Below are 19835 nucleotides of genomic sequence, written 5' to 3' on the forward strand. Positions count from 1 at the left end.
TTATCTGGAAAGCCATGGAGCTGATTTGGGCAAGAGTTTGCCCCCACTGTCCCTAAGGAAAGGGACAGTGCTTCTACCTGCTGTCTGCATCCACTCTGTGCCTGCTCCCTTCCCTACACACTCCCGGGCAGCCTCTCAAAATGCTCATTTTTTGAAAGACTGTAGGTTTACCCCTAAAAGCTGAACAATGCAATAACCAGCTCAGAGTCCAGGGGCCACCCAAGGTGCCAGCGCTCTCCTGACACTATTCTGCCATCACTTCTTTCCTTTCCACACCCTTCTGCTTCCACTACAACCTGGGACCTCTGTAAGCAACACTCACCCCAATCTCCTACCATTCCAGGCAAGGAGATGCCTTGCCAAATTGCCACCCAGCCAACATCCAACCGTAACATTCGCCTTGCCCAAGTATTGATGCGTGCAACACTTGAGAGCTCTGTTTGCAGCAGAACAAGGTCAAATTGAAATGCATTTTTAAATCTTAATGAATAATTAGGGAAAGCATTCCCTCCCACAACCCCAAGTATTTACCCGGCCTCGCTGTGCCATTAAATGACTCCTCACATCAACACTGTCTGTTCAGAGGGAACAAAGCACCACAGTGCCCTTTGGGCAGCATCACACAGTTTTGGGGCTCCTGCAGGAAGCCCTTTCCATGTGTGCTGAGCTTAGGGTATGCACAGCTGGGAGAGGTAAAAAAGCTCCCTGGAGCTGGCTGGACTCAGCCAGCACAGTGCACACACACCACAAGAGCCTCAGCCTTGCTGTGAGCATCACTTCCATCAGCCTCATCCCACAGCACTCCTGCTGCACCAGGACCAGAGTCTCCGAGACTTTGCTGATTAGCATCGAGTCACTCCTTGCCCAAGGTACCATTTCCCCCTTTTCATCAAATCTGATGAAATCATCTTTAGCTTACAGAACCAATCTCTGCTAGAAACATCTATTATTCAGCACCATAGCATGGATCCTGATCCAGATGAACATATTTGGCCTCTTTCATCATCAAACATCTGTATTTTCTCCGGATTTCTAAGGCCAGTGGAAGGGTTTTGTTCTGTCCTGTTGTGTCAGGAGCTGTACCCAGGATGGGTGAGAGGACACCTTGCAAACCCTCTGGCAGCTCATGCCACAGAGTCAGGGCCACTTAACACATGGAAGAACATACAGCATTCCAATACCCCAAAGAACAGGAAGACAGAGTCCCTACTTTCTCCATGAGCAGACGCCAGGAATTAGTTAAAAAAAAAAAAAAAGGCAACATAAGCACCTGCAGTGTCAGGACCCTTTTCCATGACTTGACAAAACATTTTCTCTTCAGGCTGACAAGATCTGGGCTCACTTATCACGCCAAGAATAAGGGTTTTCCCCTTAGGGCTTTCTTCTTTCCCCTCAGCCTGAGCAAAGAAAGCAAGAGTAAACGGACAGCTGAATAGTAGCACTTGCAAATTCCTACAACGGTTACCATTTGCACTTGGAAATTCCCTCCTGAAGACTTATTTCTGGCTTCTCCTTGAGAAGGGCTCAGCTGGCAGCTGGGCCAGAGGTGGGAGCCCAGGGGGTGCTGGTGCAGAGGGAAGGGTGGCACGGTGGCTCTCAGCCTGGCACAGGCACCAAAGGATGCCTGCAACAGATGCCTGCATCCCGAGCCAAGAGGGAGGAGAGAGGGTGCCCGGGGCAGGCAGCACACACGGAGCACAAGCCACAAACGTCGCTCTCCAGTCAGACCCCATCCCTGCTCCTCTCCCAGCTGGCAATTCTGAAGCTGGTGGATAAGCAGGGTAAGAAAAAATAAGCCAGATTCACCAGCCTCAAGGAAGGCTTTTCACCTCCCTCCTGTGGTCTGCTTATCGAGATGCTGCAAGCACAGAGACAAAAACCTGGATTTTAAAAGAGCGGGTGTGAGGCAAAGAGATGCTGGAGAGGCGAGCAGGCCAGGCAGGTGAAACAGAGTACGTGGAGGAGCTGCACCGAAATGGTCATCAGCCCCATCTGACCTACCAACAGCTCCAACCCGAGTTAAAACATATAACACCAGTCCATTATCACCCTCTCTATATGCTAAATGGATTGTATTTGGTTCAGCAAACACGAGAGAGAGCATGCCAGCTGCTCCTGAGTGATTGCAGGGTGTGGGAGAGACAGAGTATTTGGTGCTGTCATCTTCTCGCATCCTTCTTCCCCTTTGCAAGCCACCAAAAAAATTTAAAAATTACTACAGACGTCCAGGTGTCCAGCAAAAAACAGAGAGTTACGCCACAGGATTCAGTAAAAAATCAAGGAACCATAAAAAAGTCAGATAAGCGACTCTATTATGTCCAGGTTCGCGTGCCGCAGGCAATGAGTTAGCAGGGTTTTCTGGAGAATAACGACAGCGGTTTGGAGGCAGCCCGTGCCCTGACCCCAGCTGCATCCTCCTCCCACTCCAGCCGGGTCCAGAGCCCCGGACGCCTCCCCCGCCATCACGGACAAAAGACTTTTTCTCTCGATGGCTGATTTGGGATGCAGGGAGCCATCCCCTGCTCAGCTGCTCCCGCGGCCCAGGGCAGAGCAGAGCACCAGCCGTGGCTTTGCTGCGCTGTCAGAGAGGGCTGCCGGCTAATCCAGCCTCGCCGATGCTCCGGGGGAAAACCAGACCCCAGGGCACGGCAGGTCCTAGAAGATGCTCCAGATCCATTAGAGAAAGCCATGTTTCAACCTAGCAAATTCAACCTCTGTTATCAAGAGATTCAGTAACACTTAAATAAACCCCATAGAAAGGCATTTTCTTTGTACGACCACATCATTAGACTCTCGCCCTAACTCCAAATCAGATTTGATTGCTCGACCTCCGAAATTCCCCATCTAAAATTTTCCCTGAAATCTGAGAACTCTCCCAGGATAGTACCTTACTATCCAAGCAACTTCCTCAGCAGACTGAGGAAACATCACCACTCCTCAACAGGTTCGGTCCTGGGCAGGGACACTGACTCTGCCAGGGCTCCCGGAGAGCCTCTGGCGAGCTGGGGAACACCCTGGCTGACACCCAGGAGTGCCCTCAGACCGGGAGGGAGCCGAAGTCTCCCATCCAGCCGCAATTCCAGCAGTGCCCCAAGCCGCTGACGCCGCAAGCCGGCGAGCGAAGCGCTGCTAACAGGTCCTGCCTTTTCACGTGCGGCTTCGCCACCGAGCAAACGCGCGCTCCTTGCATCACGCTTCGGCACGGCACCAGCACTCCCACCTCCAGGTATTCCTACAGAGATGTCATCAGGCAGCCCAAGAAATACGAAAAGCAAACACGTGTGTCAGCCAAAAGCCAGCGGAAAGGGAATGCTGCATCAAGCGGGCCTGCCCGCCGCGATCCAGCGGCCGTGCTTGCGAGCAGAGAGGAGCTGTGGCTAAGCCCCATCGGAGCAGCATTCCAGCTCCTCGCTGCCCGGACTCTCCTGCCATCTCTGACAGCTTCCAGTTCAGCCACAACCTTACTCGTGTTAAAACCCCTGAGCAAGGCCCAGCCCCACGCCGGTGGGCAGCGGTTTGACACCCCGAGCACCATCTCCCCCGCCGCGGCTCTCGCTGCTCACAGCCGAGGGGCTGCACCACGGCCCCTGTGCGCAGCCACCGCTCCAGCGCTGGGCAACCCTGCCACGAGCTGCTGCTGCACCAGCGAGAAAGGTGGAGACGGCAAAATAAAAAAAAATAATCGAAGCAATACTTCAGGAGCCATGCTGGCCACGGAGCAGCGACACAGCACCAAGGCTGGGGCGGGCTGGCTGTCCCACCAGGCCCACCGCCCGGAGCCTGGGTCTTGGCTGCAGGAACCTTCCTGCTGCCCAGAAAATCCCGCGACCAAGTGGGAAATGGGGCTAAGATCCCAGCGCACTGGCACGGACGGCGCTGAGAGGACGGGCACGCACCTGCTCCGTGGCTCCATGGCCGGGCCAAGCGTCCCCCGGCTCAGTTCATCCCCAAAAACGGAGACCACCTGCCCACGGCTCCTGGCGCATCCACCCTCCGCCGGGGCTGGGAGGAGGAGGGTTGGCAGAGGCGGCTCCGCGCACCGCCACGGCCCCCGGAGGCGGCCCCACCACGGCCCCGGGGACCAGAGGGGACCCAGACGGGACTCCGCAGACGGCCTCACCGCGGCCCCGGGGACCAGAAGGGACCTTGGAGGTGACCCCACGGCGGCCCCGGGCAGGGTTCCGCAGGGAAGGGGAGCCGAGCAGGATCTCGCCCCCCGAGGATGTGGGCGTGTTCCCTCCTCCATCCCTGGCCCCCTCCCGAGGGCACGGGCTGCCAGCACCAGGTAACCCGGGCTGGCACAAGGGGCCGGGTCCACGGGGCCAGGATCCAGCCCCGTGCCGGCGCCTTACGGCGGGGGAGTCGCTCCCTGCTTGCTCCCCAGCTGCAGACGCCGCGGGCGGCGCAGGGAGCCTCGGCTCAGCATCCCACCCGCTCCCGGTAGTCCCGGTCGCCGCTCACCTTCCACGGCAGCCGCGGCGGCGGCCAGGCAGAGCAGCACCACCAGATCCACAGCCATCGCCTCCTCGGGCCCCGCAGGCGTCAGCCGCTACCGGCGGGCGGCCGTGAGCGGGCATGGGGGGTGCGTCCGCGGGCCGGATGGCTCCGGGGCAGGGCGGGCCGCGCCGCGGACGGGACGGGCCGGTGGCAGTGCCGGTGCCGCTGCCCGCCCGCCCGGGTCACATCGCCGCCGCGAGTGGCGCGCGCGGCCACGCCGCCGCCGGCCCCCGCCGCCGCCCGGCCACGCCCCCGCCTCAGCCCCACCAATCCCCGCGCCCGCCGGGCCACGCCCCCGCCTCAGCCCCGCCAATCCCCGTGCCGCGCCCGGACTCGGCCACGCCCCCGCCCGCCGCGCCCGCCCGTGCGAAGGGGGACGGCGCCCCCTGGCGGCCGAAGGACGCTCCCCCACGCCGTGTGTCCCCTCAGCGGGACCCGCGACGGGGCGGACCCGGGCCTCGCAGAGCTGCAGGGGACGAGCGGGGACAGCGGCGGAGATACACCAGCGGGACCGCATTGCCCCGGTCCCGCTCCCCTCCTTCACCCCCAAGAGGAATCTGGAGCGAACCGTCAGCCCCACAGAGTCGTGGCCCCTCTGCCCAGCCGCCCCCAGCATGGCCTCTCCTCTCAGGCTCTGACACCGCGGCCGCAGCGGTCGGACACAACGCGGGGCCCTCTCAGCCTCCTGCCTTCTCCACCGCGCTCACCCTTCGCTGGGCATCATCGCTCCGGGCGCCGCGGCCAAAGGAGCACCCGGGAGCAGGGAGCAGCGGCCTCGCCCGGGGGACACCGGGATGCTCAGCACCCCTCAGAAGCTGCCCCGTCGCTGCCAGCCCAGCGCTGTGCCCTGTACCCACAGGCCCAGCCAGGAGCTGTCTGCATCCACGGCCTCTAAATGAACCATCCAGAAGGACGCTCCTGCTCTCCACATGCACGGCCCCGGTCAGCCTTGTCAGGGCTCAGCATCCCCCGCTGCTCCGCTCTCCCTCCCAACAGCAAAGCTGACCCTGGCCCTCCTCCTCAGGGATCCGCTCATCCCAGCACACGCCGGTCAGGGAAAACAGCGAGGGCAGGACAGGCAGCGAGGGCTCATTCAGCACACCTGCTGCCACGGTGGGACCAGAAACCCTGCAGAGACACCGAACGCTGGAAAATCGTCGGCTTTTCAGGGAAAGCGTGTGCAAAAATCAGTCAGCAGTGCCACGGGAACAAGAGTTTTCCTTTTGCGGTTGTGCAAAATATATTTTCAAGCAGCTCCTATTCAGCTGAGCAAATAACAGAAAAAATTGCCAAGAACCTTCTGGCTAAGTTTTAAGGAAATTTGCTTTCATCTTGACAACCCTTCTTCATTTCCTTCCCATGAATATCTCAGCAATCCAGTTTACTCACTCAGAGGATCACAGAAAGAAAACTGTGAAGTAAATGTCAGTATTATTTGCATCTTTATCCAGTCTGCCATAAAAGCAACACCATGTTATTTATCTGATCTAGCACAACTCAGTAACAGCTCAAGTATAGAATATTCATGATGTGCAAAGCAAAAAAATGTTAATCGTTTGAGAATACAAGAGGCGAAGAGCTGAGCCTTTGAGTTATCCAGAGAAGTGCCTCATTTTGGCGGGGGTGGGGGGGTTTCCTCCCAAATAATAGTTATCAACTGAAAACCTTGCATTCAGAAACTAACATTTGACCAAAAAAAGCCTGACAATTTCTGTAGGGTAAAAAAAAGAATAATACATCAATATTCTTCTGATTTCTTTTCAGCTGGCCAAAGAGTTGGCTGCGCTGGGTGAAAGCCAGCTGTGTTTGTTCGAAATGTTTTCTGTTCCGTCAGCCCTGCTCCGAGTCACCCAATAGCAAGGCTTTGCTTCTCCTGGAGGACACATCTCCAAAAAAGCCGTGTATCATCTGGGGGTGGAAGTGGGAAGGCGGCAGCATCCTGTCACAGGACCACTCTTTCTTGCACACCCGGTCAGATTGTCACCATCTGCCCCAGAGACCAGTGTCCCCTTAGAGGGCACATCAAGGGCATTAAAGCCTGATGGGGTTTTGGACACATTTTGCTCTATTTTCCTCTCTGAGCCAGCCATGTGTGGGAGGCAAACACCCCACAGAAGGCAAAATCACCCTCTGGCCTACCAGTAACCACCAGTTGTGCCCACCAGGCCCCTGTGCAGGAAGGACATGGGGCACAGACATGCTCAGAGCGTGAGCAGCCCCCCAGAGGGAAGGCTTTGGGTGCTGCTGTGCCCAGGGTACACGGCCAGTCCCTCTGTGCTCACAGCCCGCAGCGCACTGAGATGGCGGCAGTCGGCTGCCAGAATTAGCTCTGTCTTAATTAACAGCTTTGCCTTTGTTCTCAGATGCTGCTTCAGGCAATGCCAAAGCCTTTGTGGAGGATGAAGATCTGGGATCCCAGTGAAAGGAAGCATCAAGATTTATCATAGGGCACGGCACAGTTTTTCTTTCTCAAAAACCCCTCGTAACCACTTTTGAGAACAGAGGGGTCACAACCTGCACCAGTTCATCCCCACCACACTGGCTGTGACAGGACCAGCTGAAGCACAAATATGAATCCCACCAGGCCATCCTTGTGCACCTGGTGGCAGCAACCATGCTACAAGAGAGGCTCTGTGATAGGTACCCCAAATTCTTTGATCTGGGAAGCAGCAAACCCACACTCTGTGAGCCTGACATCTCCTGTGACAGCAGGTGGGGGGTGACCAAGGCTCCTGCCCTGCACCAGAGCTACCACCCAGCTCAGACTGGGAGCTCACTGGCATGATGCCCTCGGTGGCAGGAGAATCCCGTGAGCCACTCGCTAATGTAGCAGCTCGGAGCAGGATAAAGGTCAAACAAACCTCCCCTGCATCAGCCTGACAGAGCAGCAGAGCTGGCAGAGGACACGGGAGCCTCCCCAGCCAGGACAAGCACAGAGCTAAAGCAGCCGTGACACTTCCGGATTGTTTTCCAAGCCGAGGCCAGGCCTGCAGAAAGGGCAGAAGCTTTTCACACAGCGCAGGAGCACTGCTCCTGCATCCTTAATCCTGCCAAGGCTGCTCCCAGCAGCTTTCCTGTGCATTAATTGTAGAGGAAAAGCCTGCACCTACAGCATCCTCCCAAGAGTCAAAGCCTGAGGAGCTGGTAAATCCTCTCCCTGATAAGAGAGGCACATCTCTTCAATATTCCAGCATTCCAAACTTGTCTGGTGTCCACCACGTAACAAGAGCCAGGTGAAACAGGTAACAAGGGCAATGCTGGCAAGCAGCATCCAGCCCCTGCAGCACCTCCTGCGCAGTTGAACCCCTTCCTGTGAGTCCAAATAAATGTAATATGATGTAATAACATTAATTAGCAGCATTAAATGTTCAGTGTATTCAAGGCACAACTCAGCCACTTGGCACAGTTGCAGCCCAAACTGCTTACAGTTCTCCCAGAGGAAATTACCTCAGGGAGACTTCTGGGCTTAAATACCATTGGGAAGCTGAAGGGAAAGAGGGAGGGTGAGAAGTTATTGTCCTCTCCAGGCATTTACAGAAAATTCAGGTGTCTTATCGGAGCAGAAGAAGCTGTAGGAAGGACAACTCCTTTGTCATGTGAACAATTGGAGGACTAAATTGAAGTGAGACGTGGAGAAAAAGTAGGTGAGATGAAGGTTAATTCGGCAACCAGAGTGAGAACAGAGGGAGCTGGGGTATGGAAGAGTCTATTAATTCCCTGGGCAAGAGACACAGCCTGAGCCAGGCCACAGAGTAACTCCTCACGCAGTATGGAAAGATAAATTGCGGGTTCTGCTGGTGGAATATTCTGATTATTAAGTTCCAAAATAGGAGACAGTGAAGTGCCAAGTGCCTCAAGCCTCTCAGTGCCTGAAAACATATTAATCACTGGTGGGAGCAGTGCTCAGGCAGCTCTGGTGTGACACCAGGCACCACGTAACAGGATGGACACACCACATCCTCCCCCCCACACTGTCACGGAGATGCCTGCTCCTCCAGCAATGGACAACAAAGACAGATAAAGATCAGCAAGGTCCTTTAGGAGCGAAAGAATTCACTTTGATTCATAGATACTGCAATTTCTGCTACCTGGCTTTTCCTCTTAAATGGGTTTTTCAGGGCAACTTTCAGTTGCAAGTCCCAGCAGACCCGCCAACTGTGGGACAACACAAGCACAGATCAGCCGTGCCACTTTCTCCTCGTTTTCCCTTTCTTCCTAGGATCTTCAGGTGGAAGGATCTCTTTGTTCCCTTTGAAGGCAGAGGATTAACAAAGGCAAATGCAAAAGAGAAAAACAAAAACTCCTTTGTCTGAGGATGGATGACATCTTTTTATCTGTTTCTAATCTGGCTTCAACTTTCATTTCTTTAGGAGAGGAAAAAAAAAATCCAAAGATTAAATTTTATGCCAAGGCAAGCTATAATAAGTGACAGAAACACTCCATCTCCGGGTCCCTGCTAGCTCTGTGAAGTCAGAACATTCACAAGGAAGAAAGCAAAATATAGACAGACAAACACTTTCAATGGAGATTTAAAATAAAAACTCTCCTCATGTTCCAAATGCAAAAGCTACAGAAAAATATGTCGCTTCTCCAAAGAAATTGCATTATCTTGAAATGAAATGCAATTTATCTTTGGAAGCTTTTTTAAAAAAAAAAAATAGCAGGGAGGGGAACCTGCCACAAGAGTTTCACTTTATCACAACGTTTGGTTTGTTTCAGTCTGAGTCATGTTCCCGTATCTGGAAGCACACAAAGGGTGGGAAGTTTTTAAGGTGCAAGTCCATCCAAAGAAGGAGCAAGAAGGGAGAATAGTCCAGTCCACTCCATATCTGCTGCTTCAGGATCCCATTCAGATATTTTCCTACTGAAATCACACATCAGAATGTGAAAAGCTGGCTTGGATCAGATACTCACCTCATACACAGGAAACTTGCCATTTTTTCTTGCTTTATTGTGATTAATTTCCAATTGTCACCTTGATCAATGGTCCCATGAATGCTATCATAAGGATAATATGATTTTTTCCCCCGATCCTATCATTCACAGGGTAATTACATGGATGATTGCACTCAAGGGCAAGAGCACGTGTTCTGCACCCTTGCACAGAGTGCACAAGTGCCTGGTACGGCTGGCATAACCAGGGCACTAACAGCAGTTTTTCCCAGGTAAAAGAAACAAAACCAGGAATATTCAAGGCCCAATACCCAGTAGTCACACATACAAGCCAGTGAATGTCTCTGCAGGCATTGCAGCCTCCCTGCTGTATTGATTATCAGTCTCAACAATAATAATATTGATTATTAAGGCCTAAAGGACCTGCTGCACCCCCTGGCCTCCCTGCACACACCAAACCTCACACAGCAAGTTCTGCCTTGATCATTTCACTGCTTGCAAGAGAAACTGGCCTCCCAAAGAGGTCTTCACCAAGCCACTGCTTTGATAGCCCAGGGACACATTTGAACTGCCCCAGCAGTGTCCCTGGGCCCCTCTGAACTGGGATCACAGATAATGCAGAACAGTTGGCAATATCCAGGCGGCCCTTCCTACAGTCACTCCCAAGGGATCAGCTGCCAAGACCACGAGATGCCACGTCCTGGCTCTCATCATGCTCATCTTCCTGCTCAGGCAGGGGCTCACAGTCATATGAGGAGCAGCTGAGAGAGCTGGGGAGGCCCAGCCTGGAGAAAATGAGGCTCAGGGGGGAACCTTCTCGCTCTCTACAACTCAGCAGGGTGGAGGCAGGCTCTGCTCACAGGGAACAGGGACAGGATGAAAGGAAACAGCCTCAAGCTGTGCCAGGGAAGGCTCAGGCTGGACATCAGGAAGAATTTTTTCACTGTAAGGGTGGGCAGGCATCAGAAAGGGCTGTGCAGGGAGGTGGTGGTGTCCCCATCCCCAGAGGTGTCCAAGGAATGCCTGGACATGGCACTCAGAGCTCTGGGTGTGTGACAAGGTGGGAATCCATCATAGCTTGGATTCAATGGCCTTGGAGGTGTTTTCCAACTTCAATGATTCTGTGCTAAGCCTGCCAGGGATCAGCACATCCCTAGCTCTGTTCCATGAATCTACATCCAGGGAGGGAAGGAAGACTGTGTTTTCTGACAGGAAAGAGGACAGATAACTTCCAGGGATAGGATAAGTGCCCCCAGCCTCAGCTCCCACCCCTCCACACCACAGCTCCGGATGTCCAGGCGCTCTGCAGAGCCACACACAAGTGCAATTCTTAAATCAGGCTGCTGGAAGAGGGATAAAGGGAGTCCTCGCCAGGCTTGATTGGCAGGAGACATCAAGAACCCCTCAAGAGGGATTTGAGGAAGTTTTGCATTTCAAACAGGGCAGGCAGGCAGAGGTTTACCCAGAGTGAAGAGGGAAGCAGCGAAGCTGCTGTTTCATCGGTTAACATCTGGCAGCTGCAAAGCTCAGAGATAATTCTGCCTGCATCCTCCAGAGACTTCAGATCTGGGAGGGATGCCAGAGACGTGGCAACTGGGAAGGGATGAAATTCCTTCACGGAATCCAAAACAGGCAGTGAAACATCACAATATTCTTCTTCCCTTTAAATAAGTGACTCTTTGATGCTGACTGAGCCTGTGGAAATGTTATTTCTTTTTGTCTAAGTGGAAGCAGAAGGAGAACGGGATGGGGGGGGCAATACAGGTGGGGGAAGAAGAAACACAGCAACACCTTTTTTTTTACCAAAATCAGACATTTTTGATCAAAACCTGCAAAGATTTTTGATCAGGGTCTGCAAAAAAAGCTTTTAATTGTTACCTCTATTTCTATTTCTATTTCAAAAGCCAGTAAGGACATCAAATTATTTCCACTTAGGAATACCAAGTTACAGAAAACCTGGATTTAGATTAAAAAAAAAAAAAAAAAAAAAAAAAAAAAAAAAAAAAAAAAAAAAAAAAAAAAAAAAAAGGAAAAAAGGTAGCTAAAAAGATCTTTCATCCAAAACTTGAAACTTATTCAGAGGCAATTCTGAAAATTAAAAATTAGCTGTCATGTGTTATAACAGTTTGTGTAAGACCATCATTTGTGACCAGATTGTTTCATTGTGGGCATAAGGACAATCCCCACCTGAGCAGCATCCTGTGCTCTCCATCTCTCTGCCAGCTTTGCACTTGGGGTTGCTGCAGCCAGCTGGGGACAGTGACAGTCCTCACCAGGAACGGGCAATACAGCAGCGAGGCAGCTCTTCAATTACAGAGGAAATTGTCCTAATGAAGCCTGAACACATATGCTGCCTCTCTGCAGGCATTTCTCCGTGTACGCCACAGTTCATCGCAAGCCCCTTTCCAGGTTGCACATCCCTGCCTGGCTCCAGGGCTTGGGCAGAGGAAGAAGCAGCTCAGCAGGGCCATCTCACGGAGCAGCATTTGAGGTGGGTCTCAAACTCCACACCCGAGCACAGCTCACTGAGACGGTCTGTCCCCACTCCTACAGTCTCAGGGCACCCCAAGATCCCCCAAGCCTGAGCAACAGTGGCCAGATCCGGCCATGGATCTGCACGGATCCCTCAGACTGGGAACGAGCTCCTGGCTGGTACAAATTCAGGGAGCGCTCGAGCGAGGAGAGCTGCTCAAGGCTTCACTCAGACCAGGCATCTTCTCTCCCCATTTACTCATCAACCAGGGCTGGGGCCAGACACCGCCTTTTGCTAACTGCCCGAGCTGGGGACCAGCACCCCGAGTCCCCTCGCGCCACGCAGGTGGCCGAGGTTTTCCCCCACCAACCTCTGGAGGTCAGCAGCCGGCAGCACTGGGGCTCTGCACTAGCGGCTGCCGCTGGAAAGAAAGAAAACCCAACCCAGGAAAGCAATGGAACTCGGGGAAAAGACCCAGTGGCCTCGACACAAGATGCTCTCTACACGCCATAGGTGACCCCAAACACTTGCAGGGGCTGGCACACATCCTCCCTGCACTACTCTCCTTCCCTGCAGGCATGCAGGAGTGCAGGACCTTCCTCACTAATAGGAAATTATTAATTTCCAAAGCCTGCTTTGCCCATTTAATATATTCGGGTCTCGTGCCAATTTGTCCACAAGTGAGCCCCGTTCTGGGAAAGGGAATGAATCCCCATTTCACTTTGCCAGCCTCCAATGTCATTTGATCATTTCATGTCTGAAGGACGCAACAACAAACCCTTTACAGCTAAATCATTACTGATTTTACAGAGGTTACAAGTTGCTGGTAATGTAAAAGAAAAAAACCCTCTTGGTAAATTTATTACACAGAATCTGATGTCCTGCATAAATCTCCATGTTCCTGGTAAATAACAGAGATTTCTAGACAATGTGAGACACCAACAAGAACCTAGGCAAGTGAACTGGAGGTATGGAAAGAAGCACATCCAGACCCCCTTGTGCAGAGCAGGAAAGGAAATCCTTTACCTTCATCTGGTCCAAAAAGGTAAAAGCCAAAAGAGGAAAGCAGAAGAAATCCTCCTGGTTTCCCCAGCCAGGCAGGGAAAGGCAGCAGGTCTGTCAGGACAGGGTAGACACGTCCTCCCAGAGACATGCTTCCTTGAGCATGGATATCATGGGCACCAGGATATCATGGGGCAGCATTCTTCAGAGCCACTACTCTGCTGTGTGCCAGAAGCTAAGTATTGACCAAAAAGGTGGATTTTCCCCACAAATGAGGCTGTGGAAGCTGTCTCCTAGCTGGGTTACAGTTCACTCTTGGTTAGCTAGAAACAAGCATTCCTGCCCACTGGAAAAGAGTTCCCATTACTGTTTCCATCCTACTCTCTAGGAAAGCAAAAGCCTGACTTTTAATGAGAATCATTAATCTCACAATTTTTAGATGACATTTCTAGGTGTGTTCGCAGAGCTCCAGGCTCACAGCACAAGCATAGACCAAGTGGATGGGTCCATTGTGCACCTATACAAGATCACTCCCCAAAAGGGATTGAAGCAGAGCGCAGGTTACGAGTTTTGTGGTGGTCAAAGAGGACAAATGGAGGGTACCTGGCAGAGGACATCTATGTCAGCTGGTGGATGGGGTCCGCCGCTTAGGACTCAGAGAGCTATAGCCACTCCAAAGGAAGTTTCGCTAGAAACAGTTCCTTGGGGGGTCAGGGCGCTCCTCAGCTGGCCAGAGGGGCTTCTCAGCATTGGGCAGAGCAGTGATTTTTCAGCTCAGTGATTTCAGCTTTCAGTGATTTCAGCTCAGTGCTCTTAGCTCATGCCCTTGTGAGTTAGCCCCTCTTTTAGCCGGTCATGGTGAGAGAGAGAGAGGTTTCGTATGGAATTTCCGCAGGTGGTACTTTATTGAGAGGGTACTCCGCCCACCTCCGCAGACATCTCCCATCAAGGGTAGGCTGTGACATCCCAAGAGCTCACTGACAGCTCAGCCACATCACTCAGGTTCAGGGAATTGGAACACACGGCCAACTCCAGCCACTACTCTGGCTGAAGGAACAAAAAGCTCCGATTTTGCCAGAGGGGACAATAAGCATCACTTCAGCTACTCAGAATCTCCTGCAGCATACCTGGGCCCCTCTATCCCGCAGCCACATGGCCTCTGAGACTTCTTTCTTCCTAGCAGGGCTCCTCTGCAGCTGGAGAGCCCTGCTGGGGAACACCCAAAGGCAGTGGGCACCATCTCTCCCTACTGTCCCACCTCCAGCTCTTCCTCACCAGGTGACAGTCTCAGACACAGGTGAAAGTTCTCCTCCTGCTGGATCAGGAGGAGCTCCTGGGCTTTCTGAGCTGAGAAAGATCTTTCAAAATCAGGAGGAGGGGAGACTGTGGCTGCCCCATCCCTGGAAGTGTTCAAGGCCAGGCTGGACAGGGCTTGGAGCAACCTGATCTAGTGGAAGGTGTCCCTGCCCATGGCAAGGAGGTCTGAGATGATGTTCAAGGTCCTTCCCAATCCAAACCATCCTGTCTGTGACAGTCTCTGACTGTGTTGGGTAGATGGATCATGACATGCTCCAACCCAAACTGCTCCACAGTGTGGCTGTGGCCAGGCAGCCACAGGGCTGCCACTAGCACCTTCACTGTCCCCATCCATCAGCATCTCCTTCAAACCAGCAACTTCTGCTCTCCCATATTATTGCTCCTACTTGCCTCCCAGGACCTTCAAGCATATCCTGGTGACATCATGCTACACCTCCTTCCCTGCCTTGCCCTTTCATTTCTCTCATCAAAGTTTCTTTTCATCTCCCACCTCCTTGCTCTGGGGTGTTTTGTTCACCTCTCGCTGCCCGCAGAGCCGAGCCACTGTACTGGGAAGGCCTCTGCACCCATTGTGGAGGTGGGAGCCCTCCCACAGGGGGAGCAAATATGGCATCAGAGCAGCTCAAAGCCCCCTCTGAGCCTCACAAGCCCCCTACAAAACCCACAGGGTTACAACAGAGCTCCATGGGATGAGGTGCACATCTTTGTCTACCAGACAAGCACATCTCCGGAAAATGGAGAACATATAATGAAATGTGTTTAACACAGGTTCAAAACACGGTGTTTGATCTGTGGGAGTCTCCACGCCCTCAGGCGAGCTCGGGTCATGCCAGCACAGACAGCAGTGATCCTGAATGCTAAAGGAAGAAACAGGGAAGAAAATTTCCCCGGGCTGGATAGGCAGACACAGCTGGAGGCACAAAGGTTATCTCCAGATTGCAGGTGCGATGCTCCCTCACACTGGGCGGGGTGTGGAGACCATACAACATGAGAGCAAGACCTGGGAGAGGGAGAAGAGATAAACCTGAGCAAAGCAACACTTTTCAGCCTCTTTGGCAACAACAAAATCATGCCTTCATTTCAGATTAGCTGCTTTTCATGTGCATTTGGTTGTTTTGAAGGTCAGTACAACCACGCAGATTTGTGTGTGTTTGAAGCAGAATACTGACCCCTTTTGAGGCTGTTCAGTGTTACATTTAGCTCATTCTCTCCATTTCTCTCAAACTAATTTGGAAAAATCTTATAGAGTGTGGCCAAGGCCTTTCAGAGGGATAAAACACAGGGTTTGCTTCAGTTTTGCTGCTCCAGGCCATGTGACTCGTGGCCAGAGGCAGCAGCACACAGATCAGACTGAATTGGGGGTGCTGGGACAAAAATACACTTTTTCCCCATTTGCACTGAATGTTGTCATTTTGCCAGAATCCAAGCCCCCGCAGTTAGTTGCAAGTCATCCATCAAAGAAAGAAAAAATCCTTTGCTCCCCCTCAGCTTTAGTGAGCCAGGACAACACATGCCAGAGCCTGGGAATAGGGATAATGCCACGACCTCAAGTCAAGGCAGCACCTGGAGGCTGACACATTCCACCCCTACCTGTACCTGCATTGTTACAAACTTCATAAATGTACATATCAAAGAATCTATTTACCTTTTTTCTAAAAAAAAAAAAATAATAACCAAAAGTTGAGAGGCATGGCACAACAGACAGCCTTAGCTGTGAGCCACTGATTTTTCTATGATACATTACATCCGTACCTGCCGGTGCGATGAGCAGAACGTACCAATTTGGGTAATTGGTGAGGGCCTGAGAGCACACACGCACTGCTGCCCTAAATGTATATTTACAGTGCAGGTTGTTTGCATTTCTGATGATCTGCGACGCCAGAAGTTAATCAGCTCCTCCAGTGCACGCAATCAGCTCTGCAGCATTCTCCTCTCTGGTGTGGGGGAAGCCGCTCAGACTGTGATTTTAGAGCTGCAAAGCAGCATTAAACTGTTCAGTGGAGCAGGGGGAGGATGCTGCCAGGACCAGGCACCGTCCAGGTGCTCACTTGGGCCAGAGGACACCTGGGTGACACAGGGAAACATGGGAACAGCACTGGAACTCAGCACTGACCAACACTCCTGACAGGCCTGCACTAACACCTCGAGGCTGGGTTCAATTTAAGCCTGACTGCTGGCTCAACTCTTCCCACTGGATGTTAGCATTCCCATTTCCTCACCTAAAATCCACTTGAGTAATCAACTGTAAAGCTAATGACTGGGGCACCAAATCAGCAAAGTACTTGAGCACATGCTGAAGTCCCATTGAAAGAAATTAGACCTAAGCAGACACTTTGCTCCAAGGTGAGGGGGCTTTGTGTAAAAAGTCACAAGAAGGCTGTTCAAAACAGGTGTAACAGCGTGTGGAAGCAGGCCATTCCCACTCGAGTGGCTTCCAAGCATCCTGCTCAGCACTCACAAGGACCTGTCAGAAGCATGGGAAACCTAGAGCTTTAGACCTGACGTTATTTTTTTGGCAGCCAAACCTAAGTAGGCTTCAGAGGACAGTCCTGGAACATGCAGGTGGCTCCCAGGTCCTAAGTGCATGACACCTAAGTGTACTTCCTGGGATGCCCTGAGGAGGCAGGTGGGGCATAGATGAAGGGCACAGCAGCCACGGGCACCCCAGGCAGGACCAACACAACCAGTATCTCCCCACTGGGATCCCCCAGCAAGTCACAAGCAGGCCCTGCCCAGCACTGCTCCCTGCAACGAGATCCAGCACTGCTGAGCAGCAGGAGCGCAGGGTTACAGCCCAGAGACCCCAAAAGGAGCCCCCTCCCACCAGCAGCACTGCCCCAGCTTCTCCAAGGAAGGACTGAGTCTGCACATTCTCCCTGCGGCCACGTTCCCACCCTGCCTATCCCCTCACGCCTGTTCCCCAACGGGTTCGCAGAAATCCCACATCACCACCCCCGGCCACCTCCCGGTCACGCTCCAAGTGACGGGAAGAGCAAAGATCAAGTTTCCCTGCGCACCGGAGAACAGGAATAACATTTGGTCCTGCCAAGGACAACACCTCTCTCTCTGGCAGGTTGTGCAGGTAACCACCTGGCACAGTGAAATTGAGCTGTAGCTTGCCTTAAGTGTGGGATTTTACAGCCCCGCGTGGTGTTAATGTGTGTGTATCGATATGCATATACATCAATAACCAATGTGTTCCAAGGAGACTGTTTCCCTGGAAGTTTTCCAGCATTTGGATATCTTTATTACAGTGAGTTAGGTCAAAGCCCTAACTTGCGTTAACTGGCACAGCTCTGCTGAAATCAATATCCCTACACCAGCTCCTGCTATTTGATGAGGTGGCCCAGAATCTCTGTATTGGTTTTACTGTCTCCCTTCATCATCTGCCCGTTCCCATCTCCTGTATTTTTTCAGCTGATTTTAGTTCTACTTGTGCAGTCCCGGGCAAAGGCTGAGAGCAAAGAGTAATCAACCACAAAGGCTTCACTTGTAAGTGAGCAGTCCAGTTGTGTTCACTGTCTCAGGGAGGATTTGCTTTCTTTGGTCTCCCAGCACTTGGAGATTACTCCTCAGTTTCCTGGAGATCCCCATGTCTGACAGCTCCCCCTAATCCCTCTTGCTGTCCAACTTAAGGGTCGAGCACAAGACCAGGCTTAGACAGGGAGTACCACGCGGCAATCACGCTCTTCCCACATTCACCCAGGTTGCAGAGACACCTGTAAAAACCAGGAAGAAGCCTTTTCTTACAACAACCTCTAGCAGAAAGTCAAAAGCAAAGTCACAGATATCTTTCATTGCAGCAGGAGGGTAAGAGAGAAGGCCCTGCTCGGCCTCTGCAGGGGGAGCGAACCAGTTTACGTGCTAATCCCAGTGTGAGCAACCAGAGCTGGCACCAGCAGGGACCACTTGTCTGACTTCAGCACTTGGCAAGGAGGGGTGGATGAACAAAAATATGTAGCACAGACCCTGGCTGCCTGAAGCCACGGGTCGTTTGCTGTCAGCAAATGGAGCCAGACGGAAAAATAAATACACAGAACATCTTGAATTTGGAGAGCGGTTCCTGCATGGCTGCAAGGCTCAGCAATTCCCCTGCCCAGGCTTTTCAGTGCCCACAGCACATCTGATGGTGTGGCCAAAGGCAGGGACAAAGCTGCCATCCCTCTCCCAGCTCACATGTGTCCATGCAATGCTTCTAAGCTCAGGGATTTGTTATTTCTGTGGAAAAAAACCATAATCCTGGGGCCAGAGCAGAGAAGAAAAGAGGGCAAAGAAGGGATTTTGACAGGAGAGTGCTGTGAAAGGGTTCTATTCCAGGGAAGACAGCCCAATGCTCCCATGGGACAGACAGTGCTGTCCATGTTGACAGCCTGGATCCAAGTGTCTGTCCCCACAAATGCCTTTGGAAGCACCACCTGTACATGTGCAATATCCCAACACTCCATGCCAGTGTGACAGGGCTGGAACGGGGAGGGAGCAAGGTCAGGATGCAAGGCAGCAGGCACATCTAAATCAGGCCACAGAGGTAAGGGCAGGATCACTTTAAACAATTAAAGTTTCATTTTAATAGATACCACAAGGGGGAAAACATTCCCGATGGTAAAGAGCAAAACAGGTACTTTCTTTTTCCAAGGACAGTTTTCTCAGCCGGCCTCTCTGAGGAAATGAGACATGTTTGCATCCAGCCCTACTCCCTACCCCACAATTTTAAAATCTACTGGTTTATTTTAGCCAGGTCAGAGTGGGTGGGGATGTCTGAGGGAATTTCTGCTCCTACATTTTGTGGGTTTCTGCACACTTCCACATTTTTTGGAGAATCATGGCACTGCTTGCTCAAAAACACATATAATACTCAGCCAAGTTCAGACTCATATTTCAAACTTTCCCATTAGGCTTGTCCAGCTTGAATATAAGGATCTATAAGCTCTTTTACTCCACCTTTCCCTCAAAAAAATCATTACCATCAGCATTCCGGTGACCAGACCACACAGCTACCTATGGAAAAAAATCAAGGCAGAAGGTGGGGGTGTCTTGGTGCACTGGATACATCATCCAGCTCTATCTTTATGAGTCTGGACTTTGCATGGGGGTGCACTCAGTGACACTTAAGCAGATTGGCTCACGGACAGCAAATTAAACAAGGCCAAGCAAACCAGCTCTGGAGAGCCTCCCATCCTCAAGTCCTTGCAAAGTGATTTTGAGTCAGGCCATTTTCTCATGTCCTCACAAAGGAAAATGGAATATATCCTTTTGCACACTATGACCTGCCCTCAACCCTTCCCAAGCATTTGCTGACAATCATGGTGCTGGGTGCATCTGCTCCAAAACCATCAGGGACAACTTTCCTCTTTCCAGAAGGACAGTTATGAGGATGGAAGGGTTTCTAACTCCTCCTGGGGACAGTGGGAGTTTGGTATTACCTGCAGATTCCAGCATTTTGCATTCCTGGAGGAAGGTTCATGTGCCCGAGGGGAGCAACGGCAGGTGAAATGCCTGTGAGTCACTGAACAGAACCACTGCAGAAATCACTTCAGGGTTTGGGTTTTCCTAGTCTGTTCTGAATCCCAGTTGGATTTGGGCTGGAGGGGGCAGCAGCTTAGGCCAGCTCCTGTTGCAGTGCCCCAGCACAGGAGAATTAATAATTAAACACAGG

The 19835-nt window shown here is 52.2% G+C and overlaps 1 protein-coding gene across 1 annotated transcript in view; it reads right to left on the bottom strand.

Moving 5' to 3' along the window:
* EPHB1 (EPH receptor B1) overlaps positions 1-4677 on the bottom strand; it is a 77823-nt gene extending 73146 nt beyond the window's left edge. Inside the window, exon 1 of the mRNA XM_066326164.1 lies at positions 4462-4677. Within this exon, the coding sequence (XP_066182261.1) occupies positions 4462-4519 (58 nt within the window). The 5' untranslated portion in view covers positions 4520-4677. The remainder of the gene's footprint in view (positions 1-4461) is intronic.
* Positions 4678-19835: the final 15158 nt, after the last annotated feature.

The sequence above is a fragment of the Sylvia atricapilla genome, chromosome 10 (genome assembly GCF_009819655.1).
Source record: "Sylvia atricapilla isolate bSylAtr1 chromosome 10, bSylAtr1.pri, whole genome shotgun sequence".
Taxonomy (NCBI): Eukaryota; Metazoa; Chordata; class Aves; order Passeriformes; family Sylviidae; genus Sylvia; species Sylvia atricapilla.